Below are 21,557 nucleotides of genomic sequence, written 5' to 3' on the forward strand. Positions count from 1 at the left end.
GACAGTTGAAGCCTTTAAGTAATTCCCCAACTCTAGTATGAGTCTATGAAAATGCAAGAGTTGCTGTGGCTGATGTTTGCACCATAACAGTGGATAGGTTTTCCGACCAACATTTCGTCCCACTTTTCCCTTTTCATCAGAGGAAATGGGGAGAGGTGAACAACTATGATTTCTGACACAGCACTTTCCTTATTCGATTCCTTGGTGGCAAGAAAAGTCACCAGGGGAAATTTAGTAGGAAGCCAGTTGGAAATTGTGCAGCACTGTGAAGCCAATACACTGAGGAAACGTAGGAGCTGTTGAGAAGAAACAGGATGTTTGCAGGTGTCTATGGCACACATGTGGCCTTTCAGATGAGAAAGATGATTTTGGGTGGCTTTATATGGTAGAAAAGCCAATGCTTCAAGAGCAATTTCCCATTCCTTGGGACAGTGTAGGTCCTACTCTATCTCTAACTCATCTGAAGTTAGCGGTGTCAGCACTGGGGAAGAATCTGGACTTTGTGACCTTGGGTATGTGGAATTTCCTTAAGCATAGCTCAAATAGGAAAGAAAATGTTCCTTTCTGTATTTAGTGAATGGAAAAGGGGAAGCAGGACATGGAATTGCTGCAGGATGTTCAGGAGGCTTTTTAGCTCTTAACACATTTTAAAGTGTAAAGAGATCCTTTGCATCCCTACTGATAGTGCCGATGGCAAAGAACCTCCATGAAGAGGGGAGAAAGTGATGTGCTAGAACAGAAGCATCTCTGACCATGGTGTTGTCAGTGTTGTGTTCCTGTGAGGCAGCCCTGTGCCTGCAGGGATTAGTAGTGCACTAGCATCTCTAGGGCAGCGAGAGCGTCTTCTCTCAGAACAATCACCTGCAATCTGCACAACTGCTTGCAGCATCTGCTGGTGATTCCCTCAGAGCTGTGCCAGGTTACAATAGCTCAGAATCTTTCCAGTATTTTTTTCTACTGTTACCTTAATCTTTTACGCTCAGGAAATATAAGAGTCTTACCTGGCAAAGCCACTTTAGATAGTGAATATTCTCTTTGGGATCTTCAGTCGACTGTGGGAGGTGAGCTAGTGGCCAGAACCTGCGCTGTGAGAAGCAGGTGGCTATCTTCAAGCAGATAAACTTCCCTGTGAGAACTTCTGCCTTCTTGGCATGGATTCTGGCTGTTCAGCACTGAGCTTGATCAACTTCTAGGTCTTCAGGGAATATGCTTCATTTGCCTGGTTTGAATTTTCCCAAACAACGTTAAAGTGCAGGCAGAGGCTTAAATTGCATTCCAGAGCAGCCTTACATAAAGAGGAAGCTTTTGTCTTCTCCAAAACAATTTTTATCCTCACCATTGTAAGAATCAAATAAGACTTCATAAAAACATACATTTTTTTTGCCCTTAAGCTTCTGAGTCTTTTGCTTCCACCTTTCTATCATAGCCTGGTGGGGCTAGAGACTCAACTTTTTTTTTCCTTCTCCTCCCCAGTCATATGACTCCAGAAATGCAATTTATAGAAAAAAAAGTCCAAGTTCTTCTAGATAAAATATCCAGAGTTCTCCAGAGGAAAACCAACAAGTCTTAACAGCCTTGCAGGATCATCTTGACAGGAAAGAGTGCTTGGACTTAGGTCAGACCTAAATTAGACACCATACAGGATTAGGAAGAGATGGGAAAATTGGTGTCTCATACCTGAGCCTTGCTTGAGAAGGGAGAAGCAGGTGAAGCCTGTTTGCTTGGTTATGAATCTCTCTGTGTGCCTCTGGCCATGGAGAGTGTGCTGTTGATTGTCCCATCTCTGGTGAATGCATTGGTGGTGTAGCACCAGAACTGGATCTGAAGAGGAGAAGTAGTCTTAGTGGAAGGACTCTCAAGCTGAGGCTGGAATGCAGTGGCATGTCTGGAGCTTTTCATCTTCACCATTCATCCAGAAAGGTCAGAGAGGTTTCAATGTGGGTAAACCTTCAGCACCCTGAAGCATGTGGTGCGCCCTTGCTCCCCTTCTTAGCTGCCGTGGCAGCTTGCTTTTGCTTTTGGAATGTTTAAACAGACACTTCCTTGATGGTTTAAGATGGTGAACTGGAACTTCTGAGAGGAGTCCTTGTTCCCCTGGGTAAGGAAATGCAGCCTGAGGAGGGCAAAACTCTGCTAGCATGGTGCTGATTCGTGCCTTGCACAGCTGAGGTGAGCCAGACCGTTTTAGAAGCAGGAGCGGCTTGGACTGAATGCTGGAACCTGGGCATCCATGTATTTTTTTTTGTGGGCATCCAGAAAACACCGTTCCCTAAAGGTGGGGTGGTGAAATGAAAACCTTTTTCCTCATGATCTCAATGACTCCTGTCCCCTATGGAAGTGTCTGTCATGGAGCATAACAAAGCAAGACATGCATCTGAGTGTCTCTGGTCTGCCAGTGGTGTGATTATCTCTTGATGACTACATCCCTGGCATACTCTATGGATTCAGTAAAGAGGGCTTTGCTTCGTTAAGAGAAGGGATAGGTTCAACAGTTTAATGCTGATAAGCACTTCCAGATAAGACACATGGTTCATGTGGATTATAAAACTACTTTGATTGAGGAAGGATGCTGATAAAAGTAACAGGTAAATTAATCTTGGTTAACCCACAGTCCCAGAACAAAAGAGGGAGGTTAGTTATCGCAAAGAGCCTGAAATATCTTCCAAAGTATTGATGCCAGCAGCTGGAGGGAAGGCAGCAAGCATGCTAACACCCTGCATGAGGAAACAGCCTCTGCTGTTGCTCTGATCGCTGATGAGCAGCAGTGTCGACACTCTCACAAACAGCTCCTGTGGCCATCCTGTTCCTGCCCCACTGGCAGTTCAGGCCAGATAGGGTTTGCAGAGCTTCTCCTCTCCATCGGGTAGCGAAGTTCCGAGGGAGATTTCAGGAGGCACAAATGTTCAGACCAGCATGCACGTGGTGCTTTAGCACAGTCCTCTGAACCAGCAGGGAGTGTGAGGGCACAATGGCACCCAGAGCACATCTGTCTGCTTCTTTTTCACACTGGTTTGCATCCTTGTGCTTACACTGTGAGGCATCTCCAGGTCTGGTACACTTTTTCTATGTGCTTGATAATTTCAGCATCCAAAGCCCAGCCTTTCAATTCTTTGTGTTTCCAGTCAAGAAAGCCTTACCATAGCAGGCTGCAGAAGCAACACACCACTGTCAGCATCCTATGTGTTTGTGTAGTATGTTCTCCCTTGTTTTGACTGAGATACCATGGAAAGGTGTGGAGCTGTGGCAGTTACACTTTATTCATCATACCTAGCTGGGACTTTCCATGACCCAAGGCCCAGAGCATGCAGTGTCCAGACTGGATGCAACAGTTTAACAGAAGGTTCCCATTTGCGTTTAAATCCTTTCCTGCATCATCCAGAGACAAGGACAGAAGTGTCCTATACGTTGGGGAGGAACATCTCTATTGTCCATGTGTTCCTTGTTCCTGTACCTCTGAGAACTCCACCTTCTCTCAGCTACAGAGGTCACCTCAAGCTATTTCTTCAGACCTTTGAAATGTCCCCACGGACTCTGTCATCTTTCCAGCTGCATTAGAGATCTTTGGAACAAGTGGTGGCTACTGAAATTCACTTATGGTCCCTACTCTCATTGTATCTAAATTCTTGTGTGTGATTTAGGGACCTGTTCTCTTTTAGGAAGATCAGAAGCATGCAGACCTAGAGCAGTTGCCTCCAATCATGCTGGAAACGTGAAACAAAGGAAGGAGTTGTGGCTGTTCGGGCTCACTAGATGGCTGCACAAAGAACAAACGAGTCTCTGTCATCTGTGTTATGTCTTCTCCCTAAGATACAGTTCGTGTTCAGGCAATTGCAATAGATCTCCACTTGTTGTGTGTTCTTTGTTACAGGAGTCCAATATTCTGAGTCCAATACAGGATGGGATCAAAAAGCCACAGATAGACAGCAACAAAAGCAATAACTACAACATCGTGAACGAGGTCGGTACAGCTGCCAGAAAGCCTGCCTGACGGGATGAGTAGATGTAGTAATCACTTTGAAAGGAATGTTTGTGTGGCTCTGTGTGACAGCACTGGTTCTTTGCCTTCTTGCAGCCTTGTTTATTTGTTCATTTATTTATAGATTTTGATTCGACTCAGCAAACTTTGTGTTCAGAATAAAAAGTGTCGGAATCAACAGCAGCGACTGCTGAAAAATATGGGTGCCCACTTGGTAGTCTTGGACCTTCTGCAGATACCCTATGAAAAGGTTGGTCTCCTTATTTCAGTGGTAAGGAGGATGAACTTGATCAGGGGAAAGGCCTCCAGAGCCCCAGGAATCAATGTGATGTGTTTTTAAAAGCTGAATTCAGTCAGCTCTGGCACAGGGGTGAAGAAGTTGTGTGCCTAGGCATGCCCAGCTGACTTGGTTTGTCCTTCTGCAGAGTGATGAGAAGATGAATGAAGTCATGAATCTGGCCCACACTTTCCTTCAGAATTTCTGTCGAGGAAATCCTCAGAATCAAGTTCTCCTCCACAAAAATCTCAACTTGTTCTTAACTCCAGGGGTAAGAAGTGCATTTCAAGGAGAGTGTTAGAACGGGCAGTAAGTTGGAACTTGCTGAATAATGAGTTGTGCTGAATAAATGAGTTAATTAAGCTATGCCTGCCCTGTCTTTTCTCCCTCACTGTCTTCCCTCTCCTGTCTTTTCTCCTTTATCACTGCTCTTTGTGTCATTGTTTTCGATGCTGCCATTTAAAAAGTGGGACACCTGGGCATTCTTTTTGTTGTTAATGTATTTGTACAAACCTTTTCTGCTGAGTTCTGGCTGGCCTTTCACCTTTCTGATGTTCTCTCTGTGTGACCTAACTAGATCGCTGTGTTCTTCTGGAGTTGCCTGCCCCTCTTTCCAAAGGTGGTCAACTCTCCTTCTGTTCCTGAGCCCCTGCAAGAACTCTCTGTTCAGCCAGGCTGGGCATTTTCCCTGAGTGTTTGTTTTCCAACACATGGGGACAGCCTGCCCCTGTGCCTCTAAGGCTTCCTTCTTGAAGACGTCTTCCTGGACCCCTTTGCCCTTCAGGACTGTCTCCCAAGGGACACTCTTCACCAGTGTCCTGAACAGTCTGAAGTCTGCCCTCCAGAATTCCCTGGTAGAGGTTTTACTGACTCCACTCCTTACTTCAGCAAGAGTCAGCAAACAGAAAGATACACTTGAGGAGCACACCAGGCCCTCATGAGCCTGGTGTCCAACGAACCAAACTAGAGCAAGTTTGAAGCCAGAGCACCAAGAACACATCCAGTCTGGATGCTGGGTCCTCAGCAACATTCCCTTTTTGCTGCAGATTTGTTGCTCTGATACTATGCTACTTCCTGTAAGCAACACAGCCTTAGGTTCCCTCTGCAGTTACTGTGGGAAGAGATGGTCCCTCATAGTGATCAGACTGCACATGTTAACACTTTGCCTCCTGGAACCACAGAGTGAGCCAGAGGTAGCTACTCACCTTACTTGGCTGCCTCGCAGCAAATTTGATGGTGAGTGGGATGAATGTGGTCTCCTTTGCCTTGTATACCAAAGTTCCTGCAGAGTGCTCTAGCAGCATAGTGAGTGAATGTGTGTGTGTGTGCCTCTTCACCTTCCCCAGGGGCACAGATTTGGTCTATGTCCACTTTAGGACCACTTTGTACTCAACAGGAAAGTGGAGAAATCCCATAATAAATGAAAGCTGGGCCCTAACGTCACTGCTTAATCACTAGACTGCTGTACACTGGACTTTCCCAGTTTCTCATTCCCAACATGCCTTCCTCTGGTCCTGTCAATCTGTCAGTCTCAAAACATCTGCTCTTCTTAAAACATCTGTTCAGGGGAGACTTCATTGTTCTCTACAGCCTACCAGAAAGGAGGCTGGAGCCAGGTAGGGGTTGGTTTCTTCTCCCTAGTAACAAGCAACAGAAGGAGAGGAAGTGGAGGGAGGTTTTGGTTGGACATGAGAAGAGACTTCTTGACTGAAAGGGTTCTCATAGCCTGGCACAGGCTGCCCAGGGAGGTGGCTGAATCCCCATCCCTGGAGGTGTTTCAGAGAGGCAGAGATGTGGTGCTGAGGGCCATAGGTTAGCCCAGCCTTGGTACAGTTAGGGAATGGTTGGGCTGGATGATCTTAAAGGCCTTTTCCAGCCAATTTTTAATCTGCATAGCTCCTGGAAGCTGAAACCATGCGACACATCTTCACCAACAACTACCTGCTGTGCAATGAGCTGAGTGACAGAGTGGTGCAGCACTTTGTGCACTGCATCGAGACCCATGGCCGCCATGTGGAGTACCTGCGCTTCCTGCAGACCATCGTGAAGGCAGATGGCAAGTATGTGAAGAAGTGCCAGGACATGGTCATGACAGAGGTGAGTCGAAGGGCTCAGGTGTTAACTGTTCGTTTGCTGGCTGCTCAACACACAGGAGATTTGAGGTTGCCTTTGCTGCTCTTGATGCCATTGGGATGTAGACATCAGCGTGTCAGAGCTAGGTGGTATCACAAAGCAAGTAATGTTTTAGCAGAGGTTTGGGGGAGTTTCATTCTGTAAGGCCATCTGCAGAACTACTAGAAAGGAAACAGGAGTATTAGTCTGGTGCTAGGAAGATGTCTTTGTGGATGGTGTGGCATGGAAATACCAGAGTTACATAAACCTTCAGTTTCCTCTGCTGTAATTCAGGAGCCCATTTATGCACCAGTCTTGTCATGCTGTGCCATGGTTTTGCCACATTAAGAGACTCACCTCTATGCATTTGTCTAAATGGGGCTGCAGGCTCTTGATGCCTATAAAGCTGCTAGAAAAATACCTAATTGGCTTCACTGCCTTTAGGATTTGATACACAGAGTGCATGATAAGTAGAGTCTTCATCTGGCATTTAACTGTAATTATATTAACAGCTCAGTGAGATTAATAAGCAGATAGAGTTGAATATGGTGAGAAGTCCAGGTGGGATCCAAGTCCAGGGAACATTTTGCTTTGCTTTACAAAGTGCATTTGTTTGTTTGTTTTACAAAAGAAAACAAAGATAAGCTCTAGTTGTGGTCTGGACAGAACTAAACCCTACTGAAGTTTTGTTCCACAGCAACAAAGAATAAAAACTTCTAATTAAGAAAATTAACTTCACTCTCTATGGATAACCTTTAATGTAATCCACCTCAACCTTTTCAATTTGATTGAAATGTTTTAACATGCAACATCAGTTAGAAGCCTTTGATTTACATAATTCAAACAGTTTTTGTATCTTTGTGCTTTCACATTTTCCCCCTTCCACCACAGCCTCTTGAAGACTTCTAATTTCTCACCAAACAAACTGCGTAGACTTTTATCAATTTAAATCCTATTACTGATCTGTAACAGCACAAAGATAATGTTACGTTTCTGAGCTGGCTACATGACGAAAATTGAAGTGAACTCAGATTTGACATCATGAGTCCTGCAGGAATTGCAGGGGGAAGGGAGCAGCTCTGAATGAAAAGTGTAGGACGCTGCTTTCTTTCAAAAGCTGAAGGAAGTTGCAGGCGAGTGAGAAGGGCACTGGAATGGCAGTCCAGTATAAAGGGAACAGAGTAGCCAACTGGTTGGGACTTGCAGGGAGTCAGGACAGTTTCTTAGCAGCCAGCTGAGATCTGCTTGGTGACCTTGCGCCAGTGGTGTAACTCTGTGTTCCGGAGGCTGGTTGGGCATGGGAAGGGTGCTGAGGGGTGCTGGTGTCTTACAGCTGATCGCCGGGGGCGAGGATGTGCTGGTGTTCTACAACGACCGCGCCTCCTTCCCGCTGCTGCTGCAGATGATGTGCTCGGAGCGTGACCGCGCCGACGGCCGCGGGCCCCTGGCCTACCACATCACCCTGGTGGAGCTGCTGGCTGCCTGCACTGAGGGCAAGAACGTCTACACTGAGATCAAGTGCAACTCCCTCCTGCCCCTGGACGACATCGTCAGGGTGGTGACCCACGATGACTGCATTCCCGAGGTGAGGCCCTCGGGACACAGACCTGGCGTGCTCAGCAGCTCAGGAGAGGGTTTGCTGTTCCTAGCCTGCTGGCCAGTCAAATATAGGTGGGCAATAAGTGCCCCAGCCAGCAATGCACACTTGTGGCCAAGAAGGCCAATGGCTTCCTGGGGTGCATCACAAAGAGTGTGGCCAGCAGGGTGAGGGAGGTTCTCCTGCTCCTCTACCCTGCCCTCCTGAGGCCTCCTCTGGAGTACTGCATCCAGTTCTAGGCTTCCCAGTTCAAGAGAGGCAAGGAAGTTCTGCAGAGTCCAATGGAGAGCCACAAAGAAGCTGAGGAGACTGACAAGGAAATACTGAGAGCCCTGGGGCTGTTTAGCCTGGAGGAGAGCAGCCGGAGAGGGGATCTGCTCAGTGCTGCTCAATAGCTAAAGGGTGGAGGTCAGGAGGATGGGGTTGGGCTCTTTCCAGTTGTGCTCAGTAATAGGACAAGGGGTGACAGGCCCTCCACTGGACTTTGACCAGTAGTTCCCTGTCTCTTTTCAGCTGGGGAAAATTTGTTGCTATACTCAACTCTTCAGAACTGGACACATGCATGACTGCTGGGTTTAGTGTTTGTTTGTACGTGAAGGATCATCTTTATTGTTCAGTATTTTTGCAGACAGAAAACATCTCATCAGTGGTTGTTGCTGTTCCATTCCATATTGGTTGCTTTTACTGTTCCTGCAGGTGAAGATTGCTTACGTTAATTTTGTTAACCACTGTTACGTGGACACTGAAGTGGAAATGAAAGAGATCTATGCCAGTAACCATATCTGGAAGTTATTTGAGAACTTCCTCATTGATATGGCAAGGGTAAGCTTCGCAAGACATTAAATATTCCAGCAGGCTAATCGATATAGAAACCACAGGCTGCAAGCTGATGGGTAACAGTTAGGACTGTAGGCACTGAGTTTCTGTGGACCCTGTGGAGCTTTGTGGTGTCATTACTTGTTGAATTAAATTTCAGGTCAGAAGTTGAATTAAGCTCCCCTTCTCTGATATTTTGGAGGCAGAAAAAAAGGGAAATCTTAGGACTTGCAGAAGGATAAAGTACAATGATACAGCCATGAGGAGAAGGCAGTGTGACATAATGATTACTGCTTACATCATATGCCCTGTTTCAGGAGGTTACTGCTGCTTGGAAGAGCCTGACACTGATACCAGCTAATGGAGCTGATCTTTCTGCTTGAGAAGTAGAACAGTAGGATTTTGGTGGGTGGTAGACTTTGTTTGATCCTTGATGCTGCAGAGTCCTTTGGAGGTGTTCCAGAGCTGTGTTGGTAGCATGTGCCTAGCTTTTCCCAGCCCACAGCCCCTTACAGAATCATTTTGTCACCACCTGTGACACCACTAAACTGTTCCTCAGCACCGCATCTCCAGGGCTTTTCAATTCCTCCAGAGATGATGACTCCTGCTGCCCTGAGCAGCCTGTTCAGGGGCTTAACAACCCTTCAGAGTAAGAAATTTTTCCTCCTGTCTTCTATTTTCCTGCTCTTCAGCCAGCTCCCCGTGGGCAGCCCTTGCTGCCAGCCTATTGAGTGTATTTGCTCAGAATTGGTTTTCTGGGCCCAGGCAGAGCCCCTGTGTTACAGATGCAGCCCTGTTGTGGAGCTCTCGGGACAGTTAGGTGGCTGTCAGACTCATGAAAGATGTTACAACAGATTTCAGAGCAGTGAGGAAAAGAGCCCTTTGATCCTCTGTGTTTCAGGGAGCTACAAGGGATGCTTTGGCTGGGGGAAGGGGAAATGCTTTGCCTTCGCTGCAAGTGCCTGTCAGTGGAGAGCTTGTGAGCCCTCTTACTGGGCAGCACTGAGGGGGCAGACAGAGAGTGTTCTCCTCAGGCAGGATCCCTTCCCTTTCTATAACAACAATCCAAAAAGGAACCATATTTTTCACCCTCTATGTATTGAGGAAGGACACAGTCCCCAGCTGTCAGTTCTTCCAGCATGCTGCAGAGCAGGCATGGGCCAGGCTGCTGCAAAGGCAGGTGTGCTTTCCAAGACACCCTGGGCCTGCAGCTTCTGCCAGCTGCTGCTCCTGCAGGTGGCTTGTAGTGTTGCACTAAGCAAAGGGCTGCTGCTGCAGGCAAGGCTTCCCTGTGCTGTGTGTGGCCCAGCCTGGGAGTCAGCAGCTGTAGTCTTAGCAGAATTAAAGAGAGAGCCAGGTTCTGACAGCTGTGAAAGTCATCCTGGCTTTCTCTGCAGAATTTTTGAAGTATTATTCATGTGAGTTTCATCCCCAAAGCCTCTTAAGGGGTTTTTAAACACTGCTTTCTCAATCCTCATCTCCATTTCATGAATTTAAGTTTTTTTCTTCCACATCTTTTAGTTCCCATATAGCAGAGGGATAAGAACAAATGAGAAGATTTCCAAATTCCTTCTGTGCTGGGAATTTTTTAGGCTGGAGTTGGAGCAGAGTGGCACCCCCCATATGGCTCTGCCTTTTAGACAAGTGAAGGGGAAAGCTTTAAAGCTTTTTGGAATTTAGTTTTGGTGATTTCTGAATTTACCATGCTAGCACTGCACAGCTCCCTGGCTTCCCATTGGGATCACAAGGGCTGAGCCTCAGAGCTACTGGTTCCAGCCAAAACTGGCATGCAGATTAATTAAAGGCAGGAAAACTTCAAGAGGTTTTTATTTCTATGATTATTAAAGAAAAAAAAAAAAGAAGAAGAGCTGGGGGTGGAGGTGGTGTCAGACTGCTCCCAGAACAAAATGCACTATGTGGGGGCATGGCTTGTTTGTCTGACACGCTTTAGCAAAGCTCCTCAAGATGCCTCATTTCTGGAGGTCTGAAGTTCTCTCAGTTTCTGTGTTTGCCTGCTGCACGCCAGTGCTTTTCTGTTCGACTCCACATGCCTTTGTGTTTCCCTAAACAGGAGTGCTTTTGGATGGCACATCAGTAACCTGCCTTGAAACTCTCTTGGTGAGCTTTCTGTCTTGCAGTGTCCAAGGGTGACAGTGGCAGTGTGTAACTGCAGAGCAGTTTGCCCTCTGTCAGATTCCAGATGATCATTTTGATCCTGTCACCAACTTTTTTCTGTGACGCTGAGCAATTCAGTCAGCTTCTCTGGATCTCAGTTCCCGATCCAGAGAGTGATGCAGTGGTGAGTAGGTACCCCTCAGGTTCATCAATGTGTTCAATGCTCAGAGGCAACAAGAAGGCTACCCCAGATGTGTGTGCACAAAATAAATTCTGCTTTTGCATAGGTTCCCTAGAAGGCTACAGCAGTCTGTGGCCTGCAGGGGTGAAAGAACAGCTCTGCCTTCCATTCTTGTGAGCATGGCTGCAGCTGCCTGGTCGAGGCTGCTGAAGGGGGACTGTGGCTCTGGGGTGTGCTCCCTGTCTGCTCAGTCCTGCCTCTCTCGCCAGGCGTGGCCCTTTGCAGAGTCCTTTCTCTGGAGCTTACACTGCCCTGGGCACAGTCAGCAGGGCTGCAGCTGTTCACTGCTGCTGAAAAAAAATCAAAGAAGTACTGAGGGATGCCACCCATGCTGCTCTTCCTTTCTTAATGCCATCTTCATGCAGCAGCAAACTTTCAGTGTTGTACCAAAGGGATCTTCAGGGGTCTTTGGTACAAACCTTCCCCCATCCTCCCACCTTTTAGTCATCCACCTGTGCTCCAGAGCTGTCCCAGTACCATCCATTCTCTTCTTTCATTGTTTTTACCTTGTCTTTCAAATTTTCCCCACATGACTCTCCTGCTTACAACCCTGAAGGCTGTTGGTGTCAACTCTGCTATCTCCTTTCCTTCCCTTTTTTAAAAACAGCTTTCCTGCAAATGAGCTTTGCCTTTGCCACTCATTTGTGGTGATTGATTGTGGGGAGAAGTTAAACCTTACTTGAAATGTTTCTGTCTCATCTACCTCTCCCCACCATCCCCACAATGGGAGGAGAGGCTAATCTTGAACTGTCTAAAGGTGTAAGTGGCAGCAATATGCTGACTGAGGGGAGAAGAACAGCCAGGCAGAGAGAGGTGCTTCAGATGAGAAGGTGCTCAGAAGACACTGTGGGCCTCCAAGGAGGAAGATGAGCTATGGCAAATAACAGCTCGAACTCCAGGATAGGTCTCTCTGATAGATTTTGTGTACAAATAATCTGGGATTGCATGAAGAAGAAATGTTCATGTGTTGTAATAAATGCAGGATAATGAGGCTGGCACATTTGAAGGAGCTGAACCTCACTGTTCCCTCCCTCCTTGCAGGTCTGTAACACAACCACGGATCGCAAACATGCAGACACCTCTCTGGAGAAATATGTCACAGAGCCTGTGATGAGTATTGTGAGTGGCTTCTTCAGCTCCCCGTTCTCAGACAACAGCACCAGCCTGCAGGTAAGGAAAAGAGACACAAACCACAAGAGAGACTCCTTCTGCTACCCAGACAGCAGTGCTGTGTCTTCACATCCTCCTCTGATTTCTCTGCCCCCTCACATGCCACTGGCTTTAAGGCTGATTTCTCCTTTACAACACTTAATGTTTATCACCCACAGCTCTGAGCCCATAGATAGCTCCATATGTTCAGATTTACTCCTGACTCTTGGGAACTCACCGAAGGAGGTATCCTTGCAGAACAATGGTATGAGATAAATGCTGTGTCCTATAACAAAAAGGACACAGACCTGAGAACTGGGAAGACTCAGCAGTCCTTCTGCTCTCTGCTGTTTGCTGGGTATCAATGGTAATGTGAGGAACGATTGCATGCTTTGGCCTTTGCAGAGGTGCAGCACTGATTTCTGTTCCCTCCAGTCCAGAGAGCAAAGAGAATGTCATGGAGCTGTAACTTGAGTCACCAAGCCATGTGGTCTGTACTGTGTCAAACCCTGGGGCAGTTGTGGGGAGATTTCAGAGGGTAAAATCCCATCTTCCTCTTCCTATTTTCAGACACACCAGCCTGTTTTCATTCAGCTCCTGCAGTCTGCTTTCAGAATTTACAACTGTACCTGGCCAAATCCAACACAGAAAGCCTCAGTGGAGTCGTGCATCAAGACTTTGGCTGAAGTGGGTAGGTGCCAGGTTTTGCTTTCATTATTCTTCTCTGTGGTTTAACATCAAAATTACACAAGGTATAACAGTGTTTAATTTAATCCTGCCACCCTGAAACTGTGACAGTGAGGATTTCAGAAATCCCACTTTGGGGGCTAAATTCTTCCTCCTTTTAGAACTCATTCCAGTCTGCCTCATCAAATGGAGTTGTTGGGTGAAACCTGTGGGTCAGAGAGACCTTTGCTAAGTGAGTCGTGCTTGAACTTCACCTTAAGCCTGGATATTTTTAGATGTGCAGGGCTGGTGGTCTCTGGTAGATGTTTACTGTGTGCCTCCTGCTCCTGGGGAAGCCAAGGGGAAAGCCTGAATGGAAGGCAAGGCTGATGTCTGGAGTTCTCTGTGTGCCTTTGTTTCCTCTGTGCTCAATTTAATTTCTGCCTCTACTTTTCTTCTTCTTTTCTTTCATTCATTTTTTCTGGTTTTTGGAGAAGGTTTACAGTTGGGGTTTTCAGTGAGTATGCTCTAAGCTGTTGTAGGAGTCCAGCCTTCTTGCTACTCTGGCTTCTCACCGACAGGACTCCGGCCATGCCTTAGGTGTGGTATGGTGGAGCTGAGCTGCCAGTGAAGGGTATCACCCCCTATCCTCTTCTGGGAGTTTTCTGCAGTGGCAGCAGGGCACCTAGAGGTGCCATGGGCCTGGCAGCCTCACAGCTGTCCCCTGAGAGCAGGTGCTAGCAGAGTCATTAAGGCTGGCACAGCCCTCTGAGGTCCTATGGGGCAGCCCTGGCTGCATGCACAGTGCCCAGTTCCTCGCCCATGTTACAGGAGCTGCTCAGGAGCTTCCCAAGGTGGGGACTGGAGTTGGGGCAGTTGTGTTGTGTCAGAGAACTGCAACATGGCCTCTTAGGGGGTTAGGGACCAGGCGAAGGGGATGTCCCCAAACAGCAGAGCAGCCAGAGCAGAGTGGGACCAGAGTTACCATCAGATTCCTGTGCAAAGGCTCCCGTGGCTGGGGTGCAGGCCCCTGCCCCACTCTGCAGGTACCCAGCACACACCCTGGTGCATCTCCTTGGGCACCAGTGTCTGTTCCTCTGTGGCACAACCAGGCAGGGTTTGGCTCTTTTGCTGGCTCTGTGTGTGCACGAGGGCTGGATTTGGGCTACCCATCTGTGAGCACCCTTCTGCCTTTTTTTTGTTCAACTTGAGAGTCTGACAGCTTTAATGTTAGGGCCTTCATATTTCGCAGCAGGGATTAAAAAACAGACTTCTAGAAAGATTCTGTCTGTATCAGAGAGAGAGAGGATTCGGCAGATGTACAGCAGGGACCAAAGATTTTTTGGGGATAATAAATGCAGTGTGGAGTTGAAAGAAAAAACATGATTTTTTACTTATTTTTTTTTTAATGCTCTGGAGACCTGGATTTAGGCACAAATCTCAGGAGGAAGAAAGATCATAGACAGATTTCCCAGGATATCAAAGATCCATATAACAATGCACTTCTAAAATACCCTCTCAGAGCAGGTTTAAGCAACATACATTCTGCTCGGTGCTTACTGGTTTGTTTCTGGCCAGGGGACATGAGGCTTACCTCAAGAGCTGGCGCTCATTACATCTGTCATCTCCCCACTGAAGAGTGGGCATTGTCTTCCAGGTCAGCAAAAGGGTCTTATGCAGAAACTAATTTTGTGTAACCCTGTGTATCAGTGTGAGCTGAGATTCCCCTCACACTGACAATAACCAGGCTAGCCCAGTCTGGTAAGCAAATGAGAGCTGTATTTACAAGCAAATCTACAATCTGTGATGAAATGCAATGAATATGTACAAATATACACAATTCACAACATTTACAAATATATACAATCAACAGAAAAGCACAACCAATCTCCCTTTGCTTCCCCTGAGGGGATCTTCCAAGGGTCTTTCCCCCCAGACCCCCCTGGCAGAAAGCAGAGAAGTTAAGAGCAGAAAAGCTGTTAACTTAGCCTGCCAAGGTCAGTGTGTTATCTTCAGCCGGAAGAGAAGAAGCAGCAGCAGCCAGACAGCCCAGCAAATTGTCCCGACTGCCCAAACTCCCCAACCTTGTTTTGAGTAGTGGTTCTTAAACATTTTTATCTATCCAATGGAAGTGTTTAGAACAATCATTTTGCTTTCTTACATCCAATAGTGACTTATTTACACTCTTTCACTTTCTCTGCTTGAACTTTGCAAAGAAAAATTAAAAAGACAATTTCAAACCATCACACCCTGGTACTCCAGCTGCACTCAGCCACTAGAGAAAAGCTTGGTAAGCTTTTCAGGCTTCACTTGCTGCTGTGTCTGCAGGCAGTTGTCTGCCTGCAGCTGGGTGAGGAGCATCGAGGATGCTTTCCTACATCAGGCCCCTCTGTGGCTTCAGATTTGGAGCACAGAGACACCTGACTACATCAGGCTTTCATTGTCCTGCAAATATTGGGCTTGCTGGCATGAACAGAAACAGGCAGGAAATAATAAATATTTACAGGAATGTGTCTGGTTCAGGAGCACATTACCAGAGTGATACACAAATATCCTCTGCCTTGCCTTTGCTGTGACACAGGACTGAGCCTTTGCTTGAAAAGAGAGTTCAAGAAAGGGATGATAAAACAGCTTCCATGTCACTGGGAGGATAGCTACAAGTGAAAAATGTTTAAAAGGTCCCCTGATTTTTGTGAAAACAGAGGAACTAAGATGTCTTAACAGTTTAATTTATTTCCAATTAATTAATTATCAAAGGCCTTTCAGTTTCAGCCTTGTATAATCTTCATAAGATTGAGAAGGATGGAGACCAGTCTGAAAGCTTGGATGTTAAACCATTTGCTGTCTTTCCACATAGGAGAATTGGGGAGTATCATCTGTGCTCGAAACTAAAGCTCTAGATTGTTTATCTTAAATCATATTCTAGAATCATTCCTGTTGGAAAAGCTCTTGCAGATCATCCACTCCAACCATTCTCTAACTCTGCCCAGGCTGGGGCTAACCCATGGCCCTCAGCACCACAGCTCTGCCTCTCTGAAACACCTCCAGGGCTGGGGATCCAGCCACCTCCCTGTGCAAGACTTTGAGAGCCCTTTCAGTCAAGAAGTTTCTTCTAATGTCCAACCTGAACCTCCCCTGGTGCAACTTGAGACTATTTCCTTTCCTCCTGTCACAGGCACAGAGGAAGTTGTAGTGTGATGGTCAGGGGAAGAGAGAAGTGGATTATAAAGAACTACAGGAGCCCCTCAGCCTATGCTGTTGCTCTTCAAAAAGGAATTAGGTAAATAGTCACAAAGAAGAGACATTTAAGCTGAAGGACAGTGCCCACTCAAAGTCAACCAGACATAAATTACTCTACGTTGTAAATAACCTAAATAAATGTAAATAAATAAATAAATGTGTTTGGATCCAGCTTTGGAAGGATGTTCTTGGTCAGTGGGCCAGGAGACAATGGAGAGAGGAGGGCTGGCAGGAAAGCTGGCTTTGTATGAAATGGGGCTCAGTGCATGTTTCAAGAGATCTTGAAGGCCATGGCTCAGCAGGGAGCAGACATTCTGAAGGGCCAGGGAAGTCTTTTCTGGCTGCACATTTATTGCCCAGGTTCAGTTCACCAACAGCCCTTTGGTCAGAACCCAAAGTGCTCTCTTGTGCTGTTCTTTGACCACCCTGTGCTTGCCTCTAGAGCCCTTTCCCTGACCAGACACCATAGGAATCATTACCCAGCAAATGTGGGTTACATTTGACTGCTGCTTTGGAGTTATTGTGCCTATTTTAACTTTCCTATAACAATCTTTTCAGCCCTGAAGATACTTTTATTTAATTTCCCATTTGAGTTTTAAATCCTTTCTTTCACATTCTATAAAGAGCTAGGCCTTCGTTTTCACTTTCTAGTTCAAATACAATAATTATCCTGTTGTTACTTCTTTGACAGCAAGAAGAATATGTTTCAGATGAAGCACATATTTTATTCTATTTTAACTGTTTGTGTTTCCCTAATTGCAAGGAAAATTGAGTGATGATCTTTTTACAGGCTGATAAATATTTTAGTGTAGATTTTGTGCTGGGAAGAAGCCTTGCAAGTCAAGGGTGGCACATTGGCACAAAACTTTCCTTTGCCTGAGCAGCCTGGCTGCTGCCAGCCTTTGCGTCTCCCCATCTAAAGGCATTTGTTCAGCAGTCAGGAGATGATTAAGGAGCTGGAAGGGCTGATTTGTGGAGCAAAATTAATTGGACTAAATACGCATCGCTCTGTGAAGTGACAGCTGGGATGGGTGGGGGAACACCACAGAGCTGTCTGCAGCCATCCACGGGCAGCAGTAGGGAAGGGCTGCACAGACAGGTGGGTGCTGGCTTTGTGTGACCCCCATTGCCCACCACACCCCTGCAGGAAGGGCTGGCTCTCAGGGGTGAAACACCTGTGTGTACCCCAGGGAACACACACCAGGGCTGGCCTAAGGCACTGCAGAGTGTGCTGGGGGTGCTGGGTGACAGCAGCTGGAGATGAGCCAAGGTGGGCCCAGGTAATCAAGAAGGCCACCCGAAGCCTGGCCTGGAGCAGCAGTGGCATGGCCAGCAGGAGCAGGGCAGGAATTGTGCCCCTGGACTCAGTACTGGAGAGACCACACCTTGAGTGCTGGGTTCTGTTTTGGGCCCCTCACTCCAAGAAGGACATTGAGGGGCTGGAGCAGGTCCAGAGAAGGGCAGTGAAGCTGGAACAGTCTGGTGAGGAGCAGCTGAGGGAGCTGAGGTTCTTTAGTACGGAGAGAAGGAGGCTGAGGGCAGAGCTCATTGAATCCCCATCCCTGGAGGTTTTTCAGAGGCAGATGTCGTGCTGAAGGCCATAATTTAGCAGCAGCCTTGGTAGAGTCAGAGAATGGTTGGACTGGATGATCTGAAAGGGCTTTTGCAGCTTGAAGGATTCAGTGATCCCTACCAACAGGGCTGTTTGCTTGTTTGAAATCCAGCTCTCTCCTGGCACTCTTCTCTCCAGGTGTGGGTCACGTACGAAGTAAGGAAGAGAAAGGGAGGTGAACATAAGCTTCAGCCAGCATTCCTGAAACAGGGCCTTTCCTTTCCGGTTTGTTCCTGTGAAGAGAGCTGCATGCAAATAATGTAACAAACCCCACCTGAGCCCATCCCACCCCTTCTGTGGACAGCTGGTCTGTGCTCCTGGGGCTTCGGTGGAGTCCAGCCCCATCACACAGAGTACCAGCTTGGGAGTTCATTCTTGGCACTCCTGTTGCCCCTTTCTTTTGAGTCCCCATCTCAGAGCACTTTTGGGTAGTTTAAGCAGTGAAGGAGAGGGAAGCTGCTGCTGCACTGGATACAGGCGGAGCTGTCCATCCTGGAGCAGAAGGTTTGCTGTGACCTGGCTGGATGTGTGGCTCTGCCTTTCTGGTCATTGGCTCATGTGGTTCGCTCAGCCATGGCGGTTCTGATGGCGCAGCTGTGAGCAGCAGGCTGGGGACTGCTGGTGCACAGCACTGCCCAGTCAATCCCATCTCCTCTGACCATGCCAAAGCAGTGCAGTGTCCTCAGGCTGTGATGGCCTTCTGCAGGCTGTCCTGGGTAGGAGCTGGGCAGGAGATCATCCTGGGCTATGCCCTCCACTGCAAGGCAGAATGCACCTTATCTGGAGGCACAGAATCACAGAATGGTGGGGAAGGCACCTCTGGAGACCATCCAGTCCAAGCCCCTGCCAGAGCAGGGTCACCCAGAGTTAATCCCACAGGAACACAGCCAGGTGCATTTGGAATGCTCCAGAGAAGGCTCCACAGCCTCTCTGGGCAGCCTGTTCCAGGGCTCTGCCACCCTCCTTATGCTTCCATGGAACCTCCTGTGCCCCTTGTCCTGTCACTGGACACCACTGAGAAGAGCCTGGTTCCATCCTCCTGACACTGCCCCTTTAGCTATTGATCAGTATTGATCAGATCCCTCAGTCATCTCCAGGCTGAAGAGCCCCAGATCTCTCAGCCTCTCTGAGGTGGACCTGTAGACACATTCTAGTCCAGCCTGGTCAGTGTCCTGCTGGGTACCTCCAGTGCCATGCAGCCACCTAGCAGGCTTTTGTCCCATGTTCACTGGGGCTAGATGAACGACAGAATTTCACCCCCTCCTAACTCCTTTGTGTGCTGGTTTGAGGCCAGACAGATCGTCTCTTGCCCTGAGAGGGACAAAAGAATGACACTCACACAAACGTATTGAAGAGTGATGGAAAGTTTAAATGGAAAAGCAATTGGTGAAACTACAAAACATACAAGCATAGGGGCAAAGAGATCCCAAAGTGTACAGAGTCCCTTACACAACACCCAAAGGCCTCCCAGCTCTTCCCTTCTCCCCACCTGAGGGTATACCCAAAACCCCCAGGGCTCTTTCTTCCCCCCCTACACTGCTAGGCTGGTCTCAGGCTGGCCAGTTCTGAGACTGTCTCTCCCCTTTCTCCTCCTGGCATTAGGCCTAGACAGGACTAAGGGACCTTGAGATACTCCCCCACTGTTACCCAATAGGGAAGCATCTCCCACAGGAGCAGAGAGGGAAGAAAGAGGAGGAGAAGGACTTTGCAGATGGATTGATAGGGCTCAGGATTTTTGGGTAGAAATATGCCGTTTCCTGTGTGCACCTGATTGGGTTGGACACTCGGAACACCAGAGGTGTAACTTAGGCAGCAGTAAGAGGAGGCACCCAGCCTGAACTGCCACACTTTGTCTCCCAGTTCTAACCCTGCTTGGCAAGTTTGAGTGCTGTCCAAAAGTATTTCTAAGCACAACAAAACCAAACATGCTCTTATAAATATTTTATGTTTGTACTTTAAGGGAGATTGACACAGTTTGAAGAGGAAAGCAGCCTACAACACCTAAATTAAAAGTAAATATTTATGTTCACATTTGTTCATCAGCTTTCCAAAAGGTAAAAATATGTTTCATGTTGTTTTAAATAATGAAATGTGAAACAAATGAAAGATAAACTTTCTACAAGCTGCAAAGGAAATCAGAAGACAAAGGCTTTGTTTATAGCTTAGACTTCAACAGTGCTCTTTGACAGTCAATACAAATCTTAATTACAAATGGAATTATACATGTAAGGACTCTTCAAAACAAGGCAGGATCTCTCTCTCTCTAGTTCTCTTTGTGGTAATTTTAATTAGCTGCAACTCTTTGAACAGTCATGGTCCTTCACTGCTGCTCAGACACTGATGGAAGCTGTTCACTTCAGATGGCACCTGCAGGCCTGCAGCAGGCTGGGTTCCCCTCTGAACACCACGCTCCCCATTGCTGAAGTTATTCCTGGGTGTCTCAGGGCTCTGCATACACACCACTTATGAGGTGAGCACTGTCCAGTAGCATTCCAGTGACTGACAGTAGGACACAATAAACTGGATTAATGGGCTGCAGCAGCCTGCAGAACTGGCAGAACTTTCATGGACTGCTGCAGCAAAGGAAGCAGCGGCAGGGCAAATGTGTTTGAAAAAACGGCCCAGGTAATGTGGGCAAGCAGTCACTGGAGGTGATGGCCATCCATGCATGGTCTTCTCATGGCAATTGGGAGCCTGGCCTTCAAAATTGATGGAGACTGGAAAGGAAAAGCTGCCAGCAAGGAAGCTGCTGCACAGCTGCTGCACAGCTTCTGCTGCTGCTGACTCATACCTGGACTCAACACTGGTGAGGTCACACCTTGAGTCCTGGGTTCACTGTTGGGGCCCTCACCACAAGAAAGACATTGGGGTCCTAAAGTGGGTCCAGGGAAGGGAATTGAAGCTGGGGAAGGGTCTGGAGAACAGGGCTGGGGAGGAGCAGCTGAGGGAGCTGGGGGTGTTCAGCCTGGAGAAGAGGAGGCTGAGGGGAGACCTCAGTGCTCTGTACAGCTCCCTGAGAGGAGGCTGGAGCCAGGTGGAGGTTGGGCTCTGCTCCCTAGTCTCAGGTGATAGAAGGAGAGGAAATGGCCTGAAATTGCACCAGGGGAGAGTTAGGTTGGAGATTTGGAAAAGCTTCTTGACTGAAAGGGTTCTCAAAGCCTGGCCCAGGCTGCCCAGGGAGGTGGTAGAATTGTTCAAGAAATGTATGGCCATAGCACTTGGCTTATGGCCATGGTGGTGCTGGGTTGATGGTTGGACTGGATGACCTTAGAGGGTTTTTTCATCCTCTGTGACAGTACAATTCTAGATGGTTGTGGGGAAATGCGTGCTCCCATACTGACCCATGGAATGTTACTGTTGCCCAGTTCCCTGCAGCAGGCTGTTTCAAAGCAAGTGCCCACAGAAACAGAATGAGACCTCTCTTTCTTCCATTCCCCTTAAACAGTCTGACCTGCAGGTGGAGGCTCTGGTCCTGCATGGGGGTGTTCAGCCCTGTAGTGGGCAGAAGGGAAGGTAATCTGCACCTGTGGGAGCATGAAAGAGATGAGGACAGAGCACCCTGTGACTGGGGCTGAGGTGTCACAGCTACATGTAGGTTTCTAACAACTGCTGCCATTACAATGCAGAGCTGGGGGCAGAGAAAGCTTCAGCCTGGGACCTGTGACTCACTGTGCTTGGCAGCAGCCCAGCCCTCATCCATCAGACTGGGCTCCTGACGCTGTTCATGGCAGTACTGCCTTGGAGGTTGATGCCTGG

General features: G+C 47.7%; 1 protein-coding gene across 3 annotated transcripts in view; it reads left to right on the forward strand.

Moving 5' to 3' along the window:
* ITPR2 (inositol 1,4,5-trisphosphate receptor type 2) overlaps positions 1-21,557 on the forward strand; it is a 175,758-nt gene that overhangs the window by 81,073 nt on the left and 73,128 nt on the right. For all 3 annotated transcript variants that reach the window (XM_054386630.1, XM_054386633.1, XM_054386631.1), the window contains exons 27-34: positions 3,869-3,958; positions 4,101-4,226; positions 4,402-4,524; positions 6,150-6,350; positions 7,699-7,950; positions 8,659-8,784; positions 12,176-12,304; positions 12,854-12,974. In XM_054386630.1, the coding sequence (XP_054242605.1) occupies positions 3,869-3,958; positions 4,101-4,226; positions 4,402-4,524; positions 6,150-6,350; positions 7,699-7,950; positions 8,659-8,784; positions 12,176-12,304; positions 12,854-12,974 (1,168 nt within the window). The remainder of the gene's footprint in view (positions 1-3,868; positions 3,959-4,100; positions 4,227-4,401; positions 4,525-6,149; positions 6,351-7,698; positions 7,951-8,658; positions 8,785-12,175; positions 12,305-12,853; positions 12,975-21,557) is intronic.

Source organism: Indicator indicator, chromosome 14 (assembly GCF_027791375.1).
Source record: "Indicator indicator isolate 239-I01 chromosome 14, UM_Iind_1.1, whole genome shotgun sequence".
In the NCBI taxonomy this organism is placed as follows: Eukaryota; Metazoa; Chordata; class Aves; order Piciformes; family Indicatoridae; genus Indicator; species Indicator indicator.